The 16,985-nt window shown below is 46.9% G+C and overlaps 5 protein-coding genes across 5 annotated transcripts; 4 read left to right on the top strand and 1 right to left on the bottom strand.

The window, feature by feature from the left end:
- Nucleotides 1-864: 864 nt before the first annotated feature.
- On the top strand, nt 865-1,135 carry LAJ45_05797 (uncharacterized protein; the record flags this gene model as incomplete). The annotated part of the gene is made up of 2 exons (XM_046115366.1): nt 865-896; nt 949-1,135. 2 exons carry the CDS (start codon nt 865-867, stop codon nt 1,133-1,135), a joined length of 219 nt encoding a protein of 72 aa, XP_045971415.1.
- Nucleotides 1,136-4,309: 3,174 nt separating this feature from the next.
- LAJ45_05796 (uncharacterized protein) lies at nt 4,310-5,278 on the top strand (the record flags this gene model as incomplete). The annotated part of the gene is made up of 8 exons (XM_046115365.1): nt 4,310-4,367; nt 4,426-4,494; nt 4,575-4,596; nt 4,723-4,749; nt 4,817-4,860; nt 4,941-4,965; nt 5,094-5,121; nt 5,189-5,278. The coding sequence occupies 8 exons, from the start codon at nt 4,310-4,312 to the stop codon at nt 5,276-5,278; spliced, it is 363 nt and encodes a 120-aa protein (XP_045971414.1).
- Nucleotides 5,279-5,296: 18 nt separating this feature from the next.
- Nucleotides 5,297-6,423, top strand: LAJ45_05795 (uncharacterized protein; the record flags this gene model as incomplete). Its single annotated transcript, XM_046115364.1, has 3 exons — nt 5,297-5,510; nt 5,590-6,306; nt 6,368-6,423. 3 exons carry the CDS (start codon nt 5,297-5,299, stop codon nt 6,421-6,423), a joined length of 987 nt encoding a protein of 328 aa, XP_045971413.1.
- Nucleotides 6,424-8,562: 2,139 nt separating this feature from the next.
- On the bottom strand, nt 8,563-9,177 carry LAJ45_05794 (uncharacterized protein; the record flags this gene model as incomplete). The annotated part of the gene is made up of 4 exons (XM_046115363.1): nt 8,563-8,606; nt 8,671-8,853; nt 9,087-9,096; nt 9,175-9,177. 4 exons carry the CDS (start codon nt 9,175-9,177, stop codon nt 8,563-8,565), a joined length of 240 nt encoding a protein of 79 aa, XP_045971412.1.
- A 2,553-nt stretch (nt 9,178-11,730) lies between these two features.
- On the top strand, nt 11,731-12,944 carry LAJ45_05793 (uncharacterized protein; the record flags this gene model as incomplete). Its single annotated transcript, XM_046115362.1, has 3 exons — nt 11,731-11,807; nt 12,049-12,134; nt 12,187-12,944. 3 exons carry the CDS (start codon nt 11,731-11,733, stop codon nt 12,942-12,944), a joined length of 921 nt encoding a protein of 306 aa, XP_045971411.1.
- Between the last annotated feature and the right edge of the window lie 4,041 nt (nt 12,945-16,985).

The following is a 16,985-nucleotide window of genomic DNA, read 5'->3' as shown; positions in this document are numbered from 1 at the left end:
AACTGTTGCTCTACTGGATAAGCACTCTTGGCACTCTACAAGTAGACCACCACAACTATTTTAAGAACGAAAACTACTGTGCCCTACTTGGCTCATTCCCAACAACCATCAACCGTCCAATTAAAACAACATACATACATGTACGATTGCATCAAGCGCACGCCTTGTTCCGTCCGAACTTATCGCTTATGTTTGTCACATATCGCCATGGTATTATAAGTTAGTAAGTTTTTCCAGTCAATCACGCCGTAGTCTAGAGTATTCACCAAACCGAGTTTAAAGTCTCTGTTAATTCTAATAGGACGTAGTAAGAATTTCACTGAGAGGGAATTGCGTGAGAACGAGGAACATATATGATCGGTAGAACAAATACAAGATCTGAGATGCCGTGCTTCCGAACTTGACTGTTGTGCACAACAGGAGCAAGGACAACGCAGTTTAAGGCACACCCCGTGATGTACGAGAATCACAAAAGCCTGATGAGTGTGGGTGATGGGGTCAGCCCAGCCTCGAGAAATAAGCACTCTACCTACATACACAGACAACCCCGCACGAATTATTGGTCGTCGCCGATATTCGTCTCAGTTGCGGTATTCGTCTGAGATGATGCCGTTTAAAGGAAATGATAGCGGCGAGATTTTTCGCAAAGATACTGATTTGGTATACTAGCCCTTCTTTTCTTTGAGGCTGAAATCGGTTCGAATCACATACCTACATGTACCTACTTCATACCTACATACACAAGTAGGCAAAGCTGTGCTGTATCCCTCGATCCACAACACAATATTTGCGGATTTGGAAGGTGAAGTTGAATTGCGGGGCAACATCATAGGGTCGATTTATGGTTATTTTACCGACTGCTCTATGAGGTATAGACACGCGTATGAAAAGATCAGGTACGTGTTTATGTCTTTGTTTATTTATTTTCCATGCTGAGACTTGGATAAGCTTTTTATGGGAGAATATGCAACGCAGTGCATGTCTTATCTTTGAGAAGCGCAAATGTACCTACATGTACTGGTTGAACAATGGAAGAGTCTGTGATGGTGAGGCCGAGAGTGTGACGTTTGTGGGGTACCGAGGTTACATCTTGGCGAGGTGTGACTTCGTCCTCCTATCGTCGACCGGAAGATAAGATGTAACGTCTTTAAAACCCCAACCCCCGTGATTAGTCAACTAAACTTAGTATGACCAAAAACACGGGAGAAAAAACTTACGACGTATGTTTGGCCAAATTATCTCGGCTTAATATATATTTGGAACCGAAAGGGATACGAAAAAGGCCTTGGCTAACTTATTGCCATCTATCGTACGGGCAGATGGAACTGATACGATTACGATTGTATTGGTGCTAAACCGCAGCACCCTTACAAATGCCACTCAGTGATATGCCTAAAGCACACATACATACCGACTACTATTGAACAATAGGAGATTTGGCCTCCGCGTTTTCTGCTGGGTTTAAATCCCTACATATCCGTGAAGTGGAACCTATTAACCCTGCACATACATGTACTCTATCTGAATAGCAGCAGGGGATCAACCAGAGTCATACATAAATCGAGGGACAGCTACTCTCCCGCAGGATGTTCCTCGAATATGCTCTAACCATTGGCAAGTCAAGTCAGGTTGTATTTGAAAGAACATTCCCCTGAAATAAATCTATAGATTCCTCATTCTCACTCATATCACTAAGTACATACAGGTAAATAAAAGGTATCTCATGTCGCCAAGACTACCTGAGGGAGTGCGTGATATGATCCTACATCATCATATATCACGCGGCTATGCATGTTTCTGGAATATTTTCTGAGAAAAAAACAGCCTCTCGGGAGGAATGATCCTAGGAAGAGGAAAGGAGCTAGCATCCTGGTAACTTACAGGGTCAACAGCAACTTTGAAATTTCCCAGGGAACGACGAGGGAGACCCCACGTTGCACCATCCCAACCCCAAACCCAATAATTAATTTAGGGGGTTAACGGAATATTGGTAAAGTCTATTATAACATTGTTTAAATACGAAGGGTTCGTGCCTACCTTGCTAAACGGAAGGGAATTAGAGGGAAGCGAGAAAATTTAAAATTTAAAAGTCACGTCAGTACACGACTTATCTATCATTGCCCTGTAGGTAATAATTAGGCATGGATCCGTATGTTTATGTAGGTACTCTACCGGTATTGTACCACCTGGTATGCACTCCCGGATCCCGTGTCCTTCACCGAAGAGCCTCTTACACCATCTTTCTCGAATTATGGCGGTTTGAGAACATCTTGGAATTAACGATAAACATTCCAAAAGGATGAGGCTGGGCAACCCCTACCCTGACCTTCCCGGGTAAACTACATCCGCGCTACATCCGCGCTGACCCTCGAACAACTAGAACGTAGTGGTCTGTGCAGTCTCTCGTCTTCGTTACTTAAATCCAAATCAAGATAAACCCAACAAAATCTTATTCCAGGCCTGATGACTCAGATCCTGTGTAACTGTTAGATCTCGTCCCTTGTCCACTCATTCAACCTTGTTACATACTTTAATTTTGGTGAAATCGCTCTCGTGATGATATTAACCATAAACACATAAATTGGACTATCAACTTTATTTATTCGTATTTAGTCATCCAGTGGGTTTGGATAAACTCATCTTACACGCATGAGGGGTGTTTAGCGGCATTGCAGGTAAAACTCTGTATGTACGGCTCTAACAGCCTTCTGTTGATTCGTTCTACTTCTAGGAGGAATCGAAAACGGGTGAAATATTTCCGATGCCCTAAGCTTTGTAGGCAACATATCTTGGCCCTTGGCCTTCCTATTTATGTATTCAGCCCTGATTCCGAACCGAGGAATCGAATTCTTGGCTGCATGGTCTAAATCGGGCTTCTGGGTGTGGCACAACAGAGGCTGTTTTAGCGATAAACAAATAACATTCCCTGCAAATGATACCGATGGAGAGTGGGAGGATGGACAACGCAGACATGGGAAAAACTGGCTGACTTGATTAGGATACGATAGTGATAGCGGCACACCGCGACCTTCCCAGTTAGGAGATTGGAGGAGGTATTTCTTCTCTGCATCTGGAAATGAATGCAGCTTAGAGAAGGTTCTGAAGCGATGCCATGCGCTTTGAAAACGTTATGCCATGACAATACTTCCCGCCAATAGGACTTAGACTCACCCAACACTATGATGCACTCTAAAGTATCTACTCTACATACTCGTATTTCACTGACGTTTTTGAACTGGGCCATTATTGCATACACCCAAAATCATGAGCTTGGTGTATTTTTGTATGGCATGCAATATCAGTCGCGTCCACAAACGTCAGTGAAATACGGGTACTCTATGTATCAGCCAAAACTAGAAATCTCGGATCGTTCGGCACAAACTAAGTTGCCGATGCTATGCTATGTTATCTGCTATGATCGACTTCGAATTGACTTCATTTTACGGTTAAATCTTTAAAATCGCACGATACATATACTAACTGTACTCTAATATAGTACCTAAATTCTACCTAGTGACAATATGAGCGTGTAAGGCAAAGTAACAACCTAGCTAGGTAGAGTACGAGAGTGGAACACCAAGTGCATAACCAGCCAGCTGGCTAGTGAGGCTGAATTCATGAGAAGTCACCGCAGCATGTATCTCGGTGGTTATGATTTTGTCTCTCGCTCTTTGACGTGTTAGGGTGAAGTCGAATTATTCCCACACAGTAGACGCTGGAGTAGCTAGAGCGTTTGCAGCTAGTGGAGATCTACGCCTCCGACGTAAGGGGGGGTACTGGTTCAGAACTTCAAGTACCTAAATACCTAAAGGCGGAATATCTAGAGTAAGACCAGCACAACAGTCAATGTACTACCTAGGTCAAAAGTCGGTTCGAGTCGGCTTTCTCCGTGCGTATTGTGGTGAGGTAAGATCCTGGAGGATTTCACTCTTCCCACATTCGGAAGCCACCCGAAAATGACGATATGCCTACAAGTTAGTTGATTAGAAGCCGCTCAGCAGCAACACGCCAGTACGCATTTGTTATTAGGAATACTCGCGCATTTTTTTAGTTTCGGCAAACAATTAAAATAGGATATTACTCTCAGTCGTCTCGTCTCGGACCGAGTCAGATAGATGTTGTTACTTACACATCCAAGACTTCAATTCTCAAAAAGGAACCATGCCAAGAAGATACCGTTTTTTTTTTTGGCCCTGTAACTGCGCAAGGCAATTTGGACCCTTTTCCTCCTAAATTTATCACCACCGCAGCAGAGACAGACTGACAGACTGACAGGCAGATCCTGTGAAACTTGAAAAATCTTTAGCGCATGTACGGTACTGTCTCTCAGCCAGTACAACTCACGACCACGGCTGAGGTAGAGCAGCGTACTCTAGCTATAGGTAGATGCAGTGAGAGGATCGAACTTGAGATCAATTTTCCTAGAGTACGACGGCTCCCATTGGGGCTGGGTGTCGATTAACATCGAACGTGGCACTGGGTTCGGAAGCTCGCGTATGTGGAATCCCGTATCTGGCCCACGATCCCTCCAAAAACCTTGTTAATGCTTGCTGCCCTAGGAAGGGTTGTCTAAGGTTGTGTCTCTACTCAGACAGAGTCAGTTTCCCTGCCTGTCTGTCTGGTATGCACATCAGTCAGTTTGATATTGCTCCCGCACTACCTGCAAGGTACTTATGGGTGGGTGGGGCGAGTAATCCATACACAAATACTACATCCATGTAGATACCTACATGGTACTACGATTGTTAGGTATGTATGCCAAGTCTCTGTCTATCTTTTTTTGCACTACAACATAACTTACACCTCTACTGTGCAGTCGTGGTACAAGCTCCCAAAGAACAGTCATAACACTTTTCTTGGGTAGTTTCTTTTCTTTTCTTTTTCTTCCTTCGTCCTGCCGCGGGTAAAGCTGAAGTAGCTAGCCTTTTGGGCCCGGCTAGGTATTTCTTTAGACATATGCAAGTTGTGATTAGATCCAAGGACTTGACCGATACGATAAACTCGATCACAATACCCTAAATGTTGTCGATAGGGGAGCCTTTTCCTAGAAAGGAATGATGATTATCTATCGAAGCTGATGAGAGGACTACAAGGCGGATCAAGGCCAAGAACCAGTCACAGGTTAGGTCGATTGATGGATTTAGATTTCATGATTTGATCTTACCGACCTCCTTTGACACGATAGTAGTTGGAGTTGTATAAAGCACCTGGCACAACCCCGATATTTTCTATCCAACATCCAGCGCATCACTCTCGTTCTAAGAGCAACAGTACCTGATCAGTTCTCACAACCACAATGCCTTCTTTCACCTCATCAAAGTTCCTTCTCCTCGGCGCGGCCGTTCTTGGGCTCGCAAATGCCAGTGCGCTGCCCGCCAACATCTTTGGTAGACAGGCGGCTACTCCGGATGGAAGCTGTGGTGCCAGCAATGGTGGTTACAAGTGTCCTACCGATTCCTACAAGTGCTGTTCGCAGTATGGATGGTGCGGTGATACCGATGAATACTGTGGTATGTAGACCTATTCACTACCATCAATTGAGTCGAGTTACTGTGGTTTTTAGGGCAATTTACTAACTATCAACTACAGGAACTGGTTGCCAGAGTGGCTATGGAACCTGCAGTGGAGGGTCTACTACCCCCACTACCTCCGCAGGTGGTTCTACTCCTACCGACACACCAAGCACAGGCGGCCGCTCAAAACCCGGAAGCGTTCCATATGGTTCCTTCATCTACAGCTGCAACACACCCAACACAGTAGCCCTCACCTTTGACGACGGTCCATTCATCTACACCTCAAGACTCCTCGACATCCTCTCAAGCAACGGCGTAAAGGCGACCTTCTTTGTCAACGGCCAAAACTGGGGTGAACCAATTACGACTGCTACTAACCAGGCTATCCTTGCGAGAATGAATAACGAGGGTCACCAGATTGGATCCCACACCTGGTCCCACCCGTACTTGTCTTCGCTCTCTGATGCCGATGTTACCAGCCAGATGACCATGGTTGAGAGTGCGGTCAGCAGTGCGATTGGGAAATATCCGACTTACATGCGCCCTCCTTACTTTGATTGCGGTAGTGCCTGCTTGAACGTGATGAACAACTTAGGTTATCACGTCATCCATGCCAACGTTGATCCTCAAGACTATGCCCACACCGCCGACATCCAGACAGCCTACAACTCCTATGCTGGCGCCATCCAGGCCGGTGGCAGTTACATCGTATTGAACCACGATGTACACCAGACCACTGTCGAGAGCTTGGTGCAGAACGAGATTGATAATGCAAAGTCCAAGGGATTAACTTGTAAGTTGTCATTACTACTGTTTAAGTTGTGGGCGCGATTGCTAATGGCATTGTGTTTTAGTTGCGACTGTTGGAGAGTGCCTTGGCGACCCTGCCGCGAACTGGTACAGAAACTAAGCGAACAATATTTTGCGATGAATAATAATGCATAATTATCATGTTGTGGAGGTTGATGGGGGTGACCGGGTTGGTTGGTTGGGCTGGGTTGGTTACATTGGCTATATTGGTTACAAAATGGGACATTTGGACATGGGTTAATGCCTGGGAAACACATCTAAATAATTAGAAAACAAATATAATTTTTCCTTTATCTACCATCAGAATTATCCCCACTGCCATTATTGGCCTTGTGGTTTGTACTCGACAGGACAGCGGAACGTGAATGATCGCATCGTGTGCTCGAAAGGAGGAAAAAAAGGAATAGAAAAACCGCTACAAGAATAAAGTTTACCTGACTAGCTGGCTTGCCCCTCGTACTACACGAGCAGAGATACAATTGTCCCTGAATGTCGAGAACTTGTCGCGCTGGCTCCACCTAGAGTCTCACACCGCAGCATTCATTCCCGTCTTCTGTTCCTTTGTCCATAGCTTTGTAGTGAGTAGGCTGTACCCGAAACACTTCAACACATCTTCACGTTCATAATCATGATGCTAATCACGATCCTGCATTTAAGGTTCCTATTGCATTTCTTATAAATTTTTTGCACTTTTTTCCGCCTTTACATGTGGTCTCGACAGCCTCGTCCGACCCCTACCTATCTATCTCACCCACCACTCTCTAGGCCCCGAGATCTCACCCTCCACCCTATCTACACCTCTTTTAAACCTCCTGCTGATCGAGGCCGGTCGCCTATATCGCAATAGATCCAATCAATCATGAGGTTGGGAAAATCGTCGAAAGCGAGAGAGAACCCGCGCGCGCGCGCGACGAAACCTCCGCTCCACCCTTGGCCATGACCATAAATAAATAAAAGGACATATAATTAATCAATAAATCAATAGAGAAAAAGAAAAAAACAGCTGCAGTTAATTCGACCCAGAAAAGTAAACATCCGCGACACACATTATTCCTCATCTCGCATGATTTATCCACACATCTATGATCATGAGAGTACAGGAACACAACCCCCCATTTGCTCTGTTCTCCCTTTTTTTTTCTTCTCTCTTCTACTTCACCACCCCCTTTCGAAATTCGAACCCTTTTCTATTTCATTTCCACCCCTCTGTAACCACACCTTCATTGATCATGGTCACCTCCCTTACCTTGCGCGCGCGCGGCAACAGCAGCAGTAATAGAAAGAAAAAACAGGTTGTTTGTGGCGAGCGAGCTCGTCTCACTCTCGCTTGGTCATTCGGCCAGCTCAAATCTGATCTTGTGTAGCGTACCTGCGTTGATTGCATGCTATAGCTGCTGACTGTCCGAGATCCAATCACTAATCACCGTGGAGCGAGTGATATGTATGGTCACGTGATGGTTGTAAAAGTCGCATTGTTTCGATCATTGACACCCCGCCCCCCCACCATAATAGAAACACGGAAAGGTTCCAGTGAGTGGCTTGCTTGCATACAGATATCTTTGCTTTTTTCGGTGTCTTGGCAATTTGGGGATGGGGCTATAAAAAGGAGCGGCTAAGGTAGGGGCAGAATGGAATTGTTTTTTTGTTTTTTTACTACTTCTGCTCGTGTAGATCGGGGAGCTGTGTGGGGTGGGGATGTAGATAGGTGGATATTAAGGTTTTTGGGACTCGAGCAATCAGTGTGGATGAGTGTGGATGTACTGTGTTCGCTAGCTAACGAGAAAACCAGATATTAGATGGCTGGGATTTCGGGCTGAGCTGGAAAGCTGGGTTTTTGGGGAGTGCGGCCGGGGAAGCGTGAAAGTGAATTTTTCTGAAAAAAATTGGCAGCTCACATCATATGTGTGAATACGTTTTTGGAAAGATTTTTTTCACTTTGCTGTCGATTTCTCACCCTGGTTTCTGGTGCTGTTCGTCTCTTATTCCTTTTTTTTCTCTTTTTTTCTTGCTCTTTTGAACCGCAGCTACCTAGGTGGGCGCAGAGCGACAGGAACCAAAAGCGTGAGCATGAGCATGAGCAGGAGATGATCTAGGCCTGATTGAATGAAATGAAACAGACTGATTTGCTTCGCTTGCTCCGTGGGCCGCAAAGTTTTTTTTATGTTTTTTTATTTCACTTTTGTAGTTATTCTTATTGCAAAAACTGCCTTTTTTTTCTATCCTCTTCAGCTGCGCTGCTTCATGTCTTGGGACCTGAGTGAGGGTTTTTGATTCGATGACGTGCTGATGGCAATGGTAAGCTCCGGACGAAAAGGAAAAAGAGCACACGTCAAGTAGCTGCACTTACATAAAATGGGCGAACTTTCTTTCCAATGCAGTGCAGGTAAGGTAAAGTAAGAGTAGGTACAGTTGTTGTTGTTGTTGTTGTTGTGATCGACAGGACCATCGAGAAAGCTACTTGTTCGCTTGCTGTAGGCCAATGACGATACGTTCAGTGGCCCGCCGTTGGAGGAGCTGGTAGATGATGGAACTAGAGTGCTTTCGTCTCATGAAGCAATCTTGTGCGACGGATCTGCGGCTGCTCAGAGACAAGACAAAATAACCTGTTTGGAGGACCTAAGACAGCCTCCCCACGTGTGTCTTAAGCTTTTTAGGGATGAAGGCAGGACCATGGCTGGCGGGGATCGTCATTTGGAGCGGTGGGAGCAGCGGGTCAGCGGGGAGATGCAGTGCACTGTGAGTGGGTAAGAGAGAAAGACATACATGCTGTGACCTGAGGGAGGATGGTGGAGGTCAGTCGTGTGATGGCTAAAGTGCAGTTCGTAGGTGAGAAGAAGATATGTGCACCCACCATGTTCTCTCATCACCATCATCATCATCATGATATCTAGTATCACAACATCTATCAGATGGCCATTGAGTAAGGCCGAGGGTCAGCGTGAGAGTGAGAATGGCCTTAGTTTCGTGTCTTCCGTTCCAACTCTAAAAACTTTTGATCGGCACGGAAATGACCGGAGCCAGCTGTGCATATCTCGGAAGTGTCTCTCTCTCTATCATAAGTTACACCTCTACTTGTTACTTGCAGGTTACTCTATCTGCTATTCCAAATTACACCTGTTCGCTCACACACGATATGCAAAAGCACTCCTCGTACCTGTCAAGCTGCCCAGGGTAGTAAAGGCACCAAAACATCACGGCACGCAAATTAAGTACCTGTACCTACATACATTACATACATACGAGCAGGCTTCTGAGTTTGAGCTGTACATATCTTCCTCAATTAAAAAAAAAAGTCTCCATATTAATCAGTACCTACATACCGTCTGCACATAACATTTGTCACTCCGTTTACCTATCCTCCAAACGAACCGAACCACTCACCTCGTACCATACCGTTCCGTGCCTGTGCTTCTGTGCTTCTACGGCATAGAATGTCCCAATCCGGGCAGGCCCCGCCAAGCCCTCCCCCCCATCTTCCTCCGTCCCGGGGACGTCGGAACCGATAGCTTAGTTCGTGGTGGCTGGCATTCTTACTCAGTTTGTTGTGTTGGCGCTGCCCGCCGCGCCAAAGCGAACCGAGGACGGTGTGGAAGTGGCTTGATATCCGAATCACCGAGACGGATGCCCAGAGCGGAAAATTCAAGACGTTATGGACGGATCGTGTCGCTGTCTGTTCTGTTGTCGTGAAACAGGAGAAGGGACGGGGACGGAGGGTTCGTGTTGTGCCGGTGAGGTGCTTGGGCGTTTACTAACCCCGGTGGTTGTAGCGGGTCTCAACGCCTTCACGATGTCGTTTTCGGGTTCTGGATTCTTGGTGTTTGCTCTAGAGCTGTCCGAGTGTAGAGGTGGTAGGTGTTGAGGTACTTAGGTACTCTACACGAGGTACATACATGTAGTCATTGCCCTCAGACTTTGAAGTCGTATACAAAAACACTCTAGGCAATACTGGTACTGGTATGTACCTGTCGGTACATGAAGACCAAGTGAAGGTAGAGTGCACATACTCTACACCCAATATGCATTCACACAAGACAAAAGTGTAAGCTATACCTATATCTACGCGCAAAAGCGTATCCCATCTCACCACCTGTCACGCCGTCACGTTAACTTACAATACTTCAGGGTTAGGTGTCTAGTAACATCTAAGGTTTGCAGTCACATGGTATCACTCGTTTCCCGAATTCAGGCATCCCACATGTCGCGCTGTGGTGTGGCTAAAAGCCTAGGTGGCTAGTATATTCTGCCTTGCACGTCATTCCATGACGACAAAAGAACACCTCAGGATAAAAATGCTACTGTAATCACCCGTAGATGATTCTAGAGGAATCGTGGGGGGCAACTATGACGAGGGCCTGGAGTATACTACATGCATATATATTAAAATCTCGCGGATGTCATCAGTACAACTGGGTGAGTATCAAAGCCCGATCATCCCCCTCCACTCACAACTTACAAAAGATACCTCTTCGTTTTCGATATCCGACTTGTGATGGGTTCGTGCTTGGCTAGTTGCATTGAATTCGCAACGGTTTATTGAACGCCTGAATATGCACTCTATAGTTTCTTCAGCATCTTTCTCTGTGTCATATCAAGTTTGATACAGGGCTGGAGCCTTAAAGTCGATATCAATGATATCGTGCCTGAGCCTCGATCTCTCATATTGATTTCACCATCAACAGCCGGCAGGACTGAGCACCTGATCCTAGATCGCTAGCGGGAAACTCGTCTCCTCGCAATTGGAAAACGTTTCCGTATAGGACTTACTGAGACTGCATAAAACCCCAAACATGAAGGGGTAATCACATTACCAAATCTTCTCCCTCCGGTTTGGTCCGGAAACGTTATTTGGAAGAAAACCTTAAAAATCATAATCATGCCAGCAATATACGCAGATGCAATTGCGCAATCATCAATATCAAACATAGTTACGGGAGGGTACATACATATTGTGAGTACCTGCCATACATGTATCTTTGCGCAAAAGTAACGAAATTTCTCGCTTAGGTAAGGACGAGAATAGTTCTCGCTTAGATAACGAGGGGGATATCAATATTGATAATCCTGGGGAGTACAAAAAAAATTCTCTTTTCAGAACTAAGATCTGCAGAATCCTTCCTGCAGAATCTTTTCTTTCATTCTCGCACATTCCAGGCACCCTCTCTGGTTGCAATCGGAAAGACACGTTATCAACCCTGGTTCGGCAAGCGAGAGGATATTAAGTCTTGGCGCAAATATCTGTAAACGATCATTGGCATGAGAATGTTTGATGCTTTCCCTTAACGAAAGAGAGAACAAACCTACGACACGTATTAGCGGGATATCCTATAGGTGCATATTACCCCTTACCTTGAATCATCCGATTACTAGCAAATATAACGAGGAGCAGTCCCAGTTGCTCTGCCCCATCATGTTTGCGAGTCGGGTTTCTGTAACCATACCAACATCCAATATCGCGAGAACACAAGACGCAACTCTGACTTCACCGTCATACAGCTTTCTCCAGGCCTCAACACCCGTCATGCGATGCCTATTCAGGCATCCCACCATACACGCTAAACCCAACCCTGCATTACTGCTTACTTATCCCCTCCATAGGACCCCACAATTCAGGCATCCATCGCATGTCCAATCAGAACAACGGGCCTTTTTTTTCCTCTCTTTGCCCCCGTGGTCGATCGCTCGTTAAGAAATCTCGTTATATAAAGCAACGGATTAATTGATAAAGCCCTGATCCGGGAGAGACCGAGACCTGGGCCAGTGTAAGAGAAGCAGAGAAATTACGAAGAAAAACAGTTTATAGTACATTACGAGGTTTTTAGTTTCTTATCCCTCCGAATAAGTTCCAATTCCTGAAATAAGCCAGGTTACAACGGAAGCGAGAACCCCAGAATGGCCGGCCGCGGTGGTCAACAACAGTACCCTCTAAAAGCGCCAGGCGTCGACCCGGCCTGGTATATCCCATGGGCCCAAATTGCGCCAGGCCCCAATTGGAACGTTGCAAAGCCCCGGACGTATAAAATTCCCTTCTGGGTAGACGCAACCAAGACAGTTCTGCCATTGTGGATGTTTGACTCCGACGGCGGCCTTCTCGATAATTTAGAGTGGGACGATTGGGGTCAAGGGTTCACAGCGGAACCATATGAGGTTTCATGGGCCGACGGACCAGGAGCTGGGGTGGAGGCGGAGGTCGAGGTGGAGGGCGAGGTGGTGGCGGTGGATGGGGTGGTTTTGATAGAGGAGGCGGTGGTAGAGGAGGTGGAGGAGAGTATAGAGGTAGAGGCGGTGATCGAGGTGGCGGTTACAGAGGCGGCGGCGGTGGAGATCGAGGCAGAGCTGAATACCGAGTTGGAGGTGATCGGGGTGGCAGAGGCGGCGGTGACAGAGGCGGCGGAGATAGAGGAGGTAGAGGAGGTGGTGACAGAGGCAGGGGAGGTGGTGACAGAGGCAGAGGGGGCGGTGACAGAGGCAGAGGAGGCGGCGATAGAGGTGGTCGCGGAGGAGGAGACAGAGGAGACAGAGGCGGCAGAGGCGGCAGAGGCCGTGGTGCTCAGTAAAAAGATATTGGGCCAATTGGTAGAGTTGTTTTGCAGCTTTACGAAGGGGGTTCCGACTACTGCTTGAAACTTATTTATCCAGCCAGAATCTTTCCTTTGTAAGACGGGCTGCATACAATCACTCAATTATCATTCCTTTGTAAGACGACATTAGTGTGTGCTGGGCGGTTTTCTTTATGAAAAGGGGAGAAAAGGGGGGGAGAAAAAAAGTATTTATGTAATTACTTGCAGACAAAAAAGCTATCTCATTTGTAATCATTTTGGCTCAATTATTTCCGTGTGGCTCTTTACTACTATTACTCTTACTAGCACTATGTTAGCTATCGCTACTGATTGGCGCTTATCAGTAGGGCAAGGGCAAGGGCTATTAAATTAGTATGTCACTTGAATCATTACCGGCGATTAGATAAGTATGATCACACACCGCTACTTTTGCTAACTGCAGCCAGTTTCGGTAGACTACGTAGAGTAGACTCGCGTCACGTGCGAAGAACCGGATGATGCAGTCTTTCTGAATCACTCTTTCGCAACTGCTCGAGTTGAACCTTGTTCGTGGGGGCCAAAAGAATGGCTAGGCTAGTGGGTCCTTGTTTGTCTCCTCACTGTGGATTTGGTGATAGTCTCACCGAAAAGGGTTGCCTTTGGAGGATAAGATTGGATCTGATCAACAATTAGATGGCTATGTATATCATTCGGGCTGGGGAGGAGGAGGAGCGCACTATGGGTTCTGATCTTGGGCCAAGCCTAGGGGGCTTTCCAGCAAAGGGCATAATCACGGCGTATCACTCGTGTCGGGTACACCTCGTGTGTGGTTGCAGTGTTGGAAAGGACGATGAAATAGGCTTGAGAGGAGTAGCATCGAAGAGTGGTAAGAACTGAATCGCTTGTTGACAGATGAGGGATTCTTGAAGACACATGTAGCGGCGTGTAGTTGCCAAACATGACGTCTGCTGGTGTGGGTGCATCGGGCCGGGCCGAGCCAGACTTCGTGTCATGCGAGAAGCCATAAATGTGTTCTAATCCACCACCGAGACTATCTGGCCATAGGCCAAATTCACCTGAATTGGAAAGAAGTAAGGGAGGGTAATTAACAGAATTCAGTGTTTTCGCGCTGAGCTGGAGTGTATGCCTTGCATGTGACTTGTGTATAAGAATCGCAGCCTTATTCGACAATCAGCTCGATCTAATCTAAAATTCCTTGCCATGTACCTAAGTACATGTATTTATCGCATATTCCCATCCTCTTCTCCCACTCTCATGCTTATGAAGCTTGATGTCTTCTGATGATAGTGTAATAGCTATAAGAGAGCTATTCACCGTAGGAAGGGCTGGGAACGGATATATTTAGGAGTGCACGTTTAAGCCTTATCGGCTCAAGTCTTCAGCACCTGCTCTTCTCTAGTGTGTTTCTCTTTTTCGGACGTCTCCACGAACTTCGAAGTATTCTCTTGTGCCCTCCTCTCCTAGCCCTTAGAAACCATCACTTTCTTCTCTTCGCTATTACTCTGAGTATATGTAGCGTCCTTCTTAGCTTCTGAGTGCATAACGAGGATCCTAGGAGCGGTCATTTTTTGAAAAATTACCCACCCCTCCTTAATCACCGCCGACCGCTCGTCCACCAACCGACCGGACCTCCACGGCTCTTGTTCTCGCTCTATTCTCTTCTCATTTACTCGTCTCGTTCATGGACACTTGGAGACATTCACTTGGTGTGGTCGAAGAGACATGTCCGCCCGACTCGAACAGCTATAACAAGTCAAGTTGACTCGAGCGGCTTTAAGTTCTCGACTTTGGAAGCTCAAGCATTTTGTAGGGATTATTTCTGCCAGCATATTGCAACTCAAAAAGCACAAATGTAGTGCCTTGAGCTTAACGAACCAATCAATACGGCACTTCGATCGAACCCTAACCCTAAATATATTCACCCCAAACCCTAATAAGAGGTCACCTGAAATCTCGAGCCTCTCAAGACTTTTCGAGTCGAGTCGGTAGCAGGAATTGCAAGCCAGATCAGGCTTTTTCTCCTACTCGTCTCGAGAAGGACCTGCGGCGCTATACTAACTGCCTCCCTTGCAGTCGTGCACTGGGGTTTTGACAGAGAACGACTCGAGCTGCCACTAGACGGCTTGTACATACCAGCCGGGAACGACATATTATTCTTTTCCGGCTGTTGGTAACGTGGCCAATGTATCGGTGGTAAATGGGCAGAAACCTAAAAGATCCAGACCTACTCGTGGGAGCATTATCGTGGCCTTTTCAAGTAAAGAACTTGATGACCTTCGTTGATATCTGCGCCTTGGTTGGTGTGCCAATGGTTGGCGGGTTGGAGCCCCCTGTGAGCCGGGTCAGACCGGTATACAGCCATCGTACTGTGTAGACTGTGGAAATACTTCCCTCACGTCAAATGTAGTACTGATCGATTAGTCCCACAGTTTCTGTCTTTATTTTTTTTTTGGCACTGTGTCATTCAACCTAAGGATTATGGTGCAGTCGGCTAACAGGGTTCGTGGTATGGAATTATGACTTCGGTTAATCCGATGACCGCTAGTTTTCTGAGCGGAGTATTTATTTCGAGTGAAGGTAGCAAGGAGAAATTATAGCATGAGAATAGTGTCTGTATGGTGCAGTATTTTGTTGGATAGTTTGTATGGGGTCGAGACTTCCGTTGCTGTGCCGGTGATGCGCCCGGGGTTGTGATGGGCTTCGGATCATTCCCTCTCACTCGCTGATTTCAGCAGCGGGAACGCCAAGACGCAAAGCTGCCGTAGGGCAGGGCGGCGAAACTCGAACGTAAACTGCTCTAAGCCGTCTTAGCCGCCCTCCTTAGCGCCGAGTTGTCATTTCTTTATACAGCGAAATCTTGCTATAACGGTACCAAATTCCGGTCCCGAGCGTACCGTTATAGAGAGATTACCCTTATATAGGAGGTGCTGGTGCTGAAAGCCAGGCAAAAAGGACCGAGAAATGCTACCGTTATAGAGAGATTACCCTTATAGAAAGTACCGTTATGGCAAGCTTTCGCTGTATACCGCCCTACTTCACCACTCCTCTCCACATTTATAATTATTGGATCATCTACCTCCTCCCCAACAATGGGAGGTTGTAGGTGTTTCTCTCCTCTCCTGCCCCTCCTGCCCCTCTTCCCCCCTGCCCTCTCTCCCTCCCATTGTGGGGATGAAAGAAGGGGGTGAGTGGCCCTTCCCCTGTCCTCCCCTTCTCCTCTCCCCCACTAGGCGGGATGGAAGGAGGGGGGAGTGACCTACCTCCCCTCCCCCCTCTGGTCCTCTCCCTCTTCCTCTCCTCCAATAAGGGGGTAGAAGGAGGAGGTGAGTGACCCCCTCCTTCCCTGGTCCTCTCCCCAACTCCTCTCCCTCTATAAGGGATGGAAGGAGCGGGGTGAGTGACCACACCCTCCCCTCTCCGTCTTCTCTCTCCCTCCTCTCCCTTCATGGGGATGGAGGGAGTGAGGTGAGGACCGTAAGTCGGCATCCGCCTCTCTTCTTGTGCGTTGTGCACAGGAAGAGAGGTGGGGGCTGATTTGCGTTAAGTCGTTTTGTTCGCCTGCCCTCCCTCCTTCATATGAAGGAGGGGGGCTTTTTTGCGTTAACTCGGTTTGCTTATTCTGGGCTTTGAGTGATACCGAGGGCCTAGCAGAAGTGGGAAGTGGGCGGTTTTGTAGACTTGCCTTTGTCGTTTGTATTTCTGTTCCCGTCCCTCTCGTCCCCGTCCCGACCTCGTCTTCATCCCCGTCCCTATCCCCTCCCCCCTAGCCCCCGTTCCCGCCAATTTCCCTTCCAAGTTTCTCTGCCCTCGCCCGACTCCTGTTTGTAGACTCGTTGCGGGTGCCAAATAGCCTTCTCTCAATCTCTGGGCTCTGTCCGAGGGATTGAGAGGAGACCTGCCACCCAATACGCTTTATTTGTATGTAATAATCTGTATAGTTTCAGTTTATTTATTTCCTAATCTTCTTTTTGGTTTAGTAGCATTTTCGTTAACGTTTGTATGTTGTTTGTGTTTTCCTCCAATCTCCTCTAGACTTCTCTCACGAGTCACCCTTTTAGTAGTACCGCTCGAAGATAAATCAAAGTGTTTATTTGAGTTTGGCCGA

Source organism: Morchella importuna (assembly GCF_003444635.1).
Source record: "Morchella importuna strain M04M26 chromosome Unknown Morimp01GS016, whole genome shotgun sequence".
Classification (NCBI taxonomy): Eukaryota; Fungi; Ascomycota; class Pezizomycetes; order Pezizales; family Morchellaceae; genus Morchella; species Morchella importuna.
Note: the sequence above shows the minus strand (reverse complement) of the source record. Positions and strands in the feature narration are given on the sequence as shown.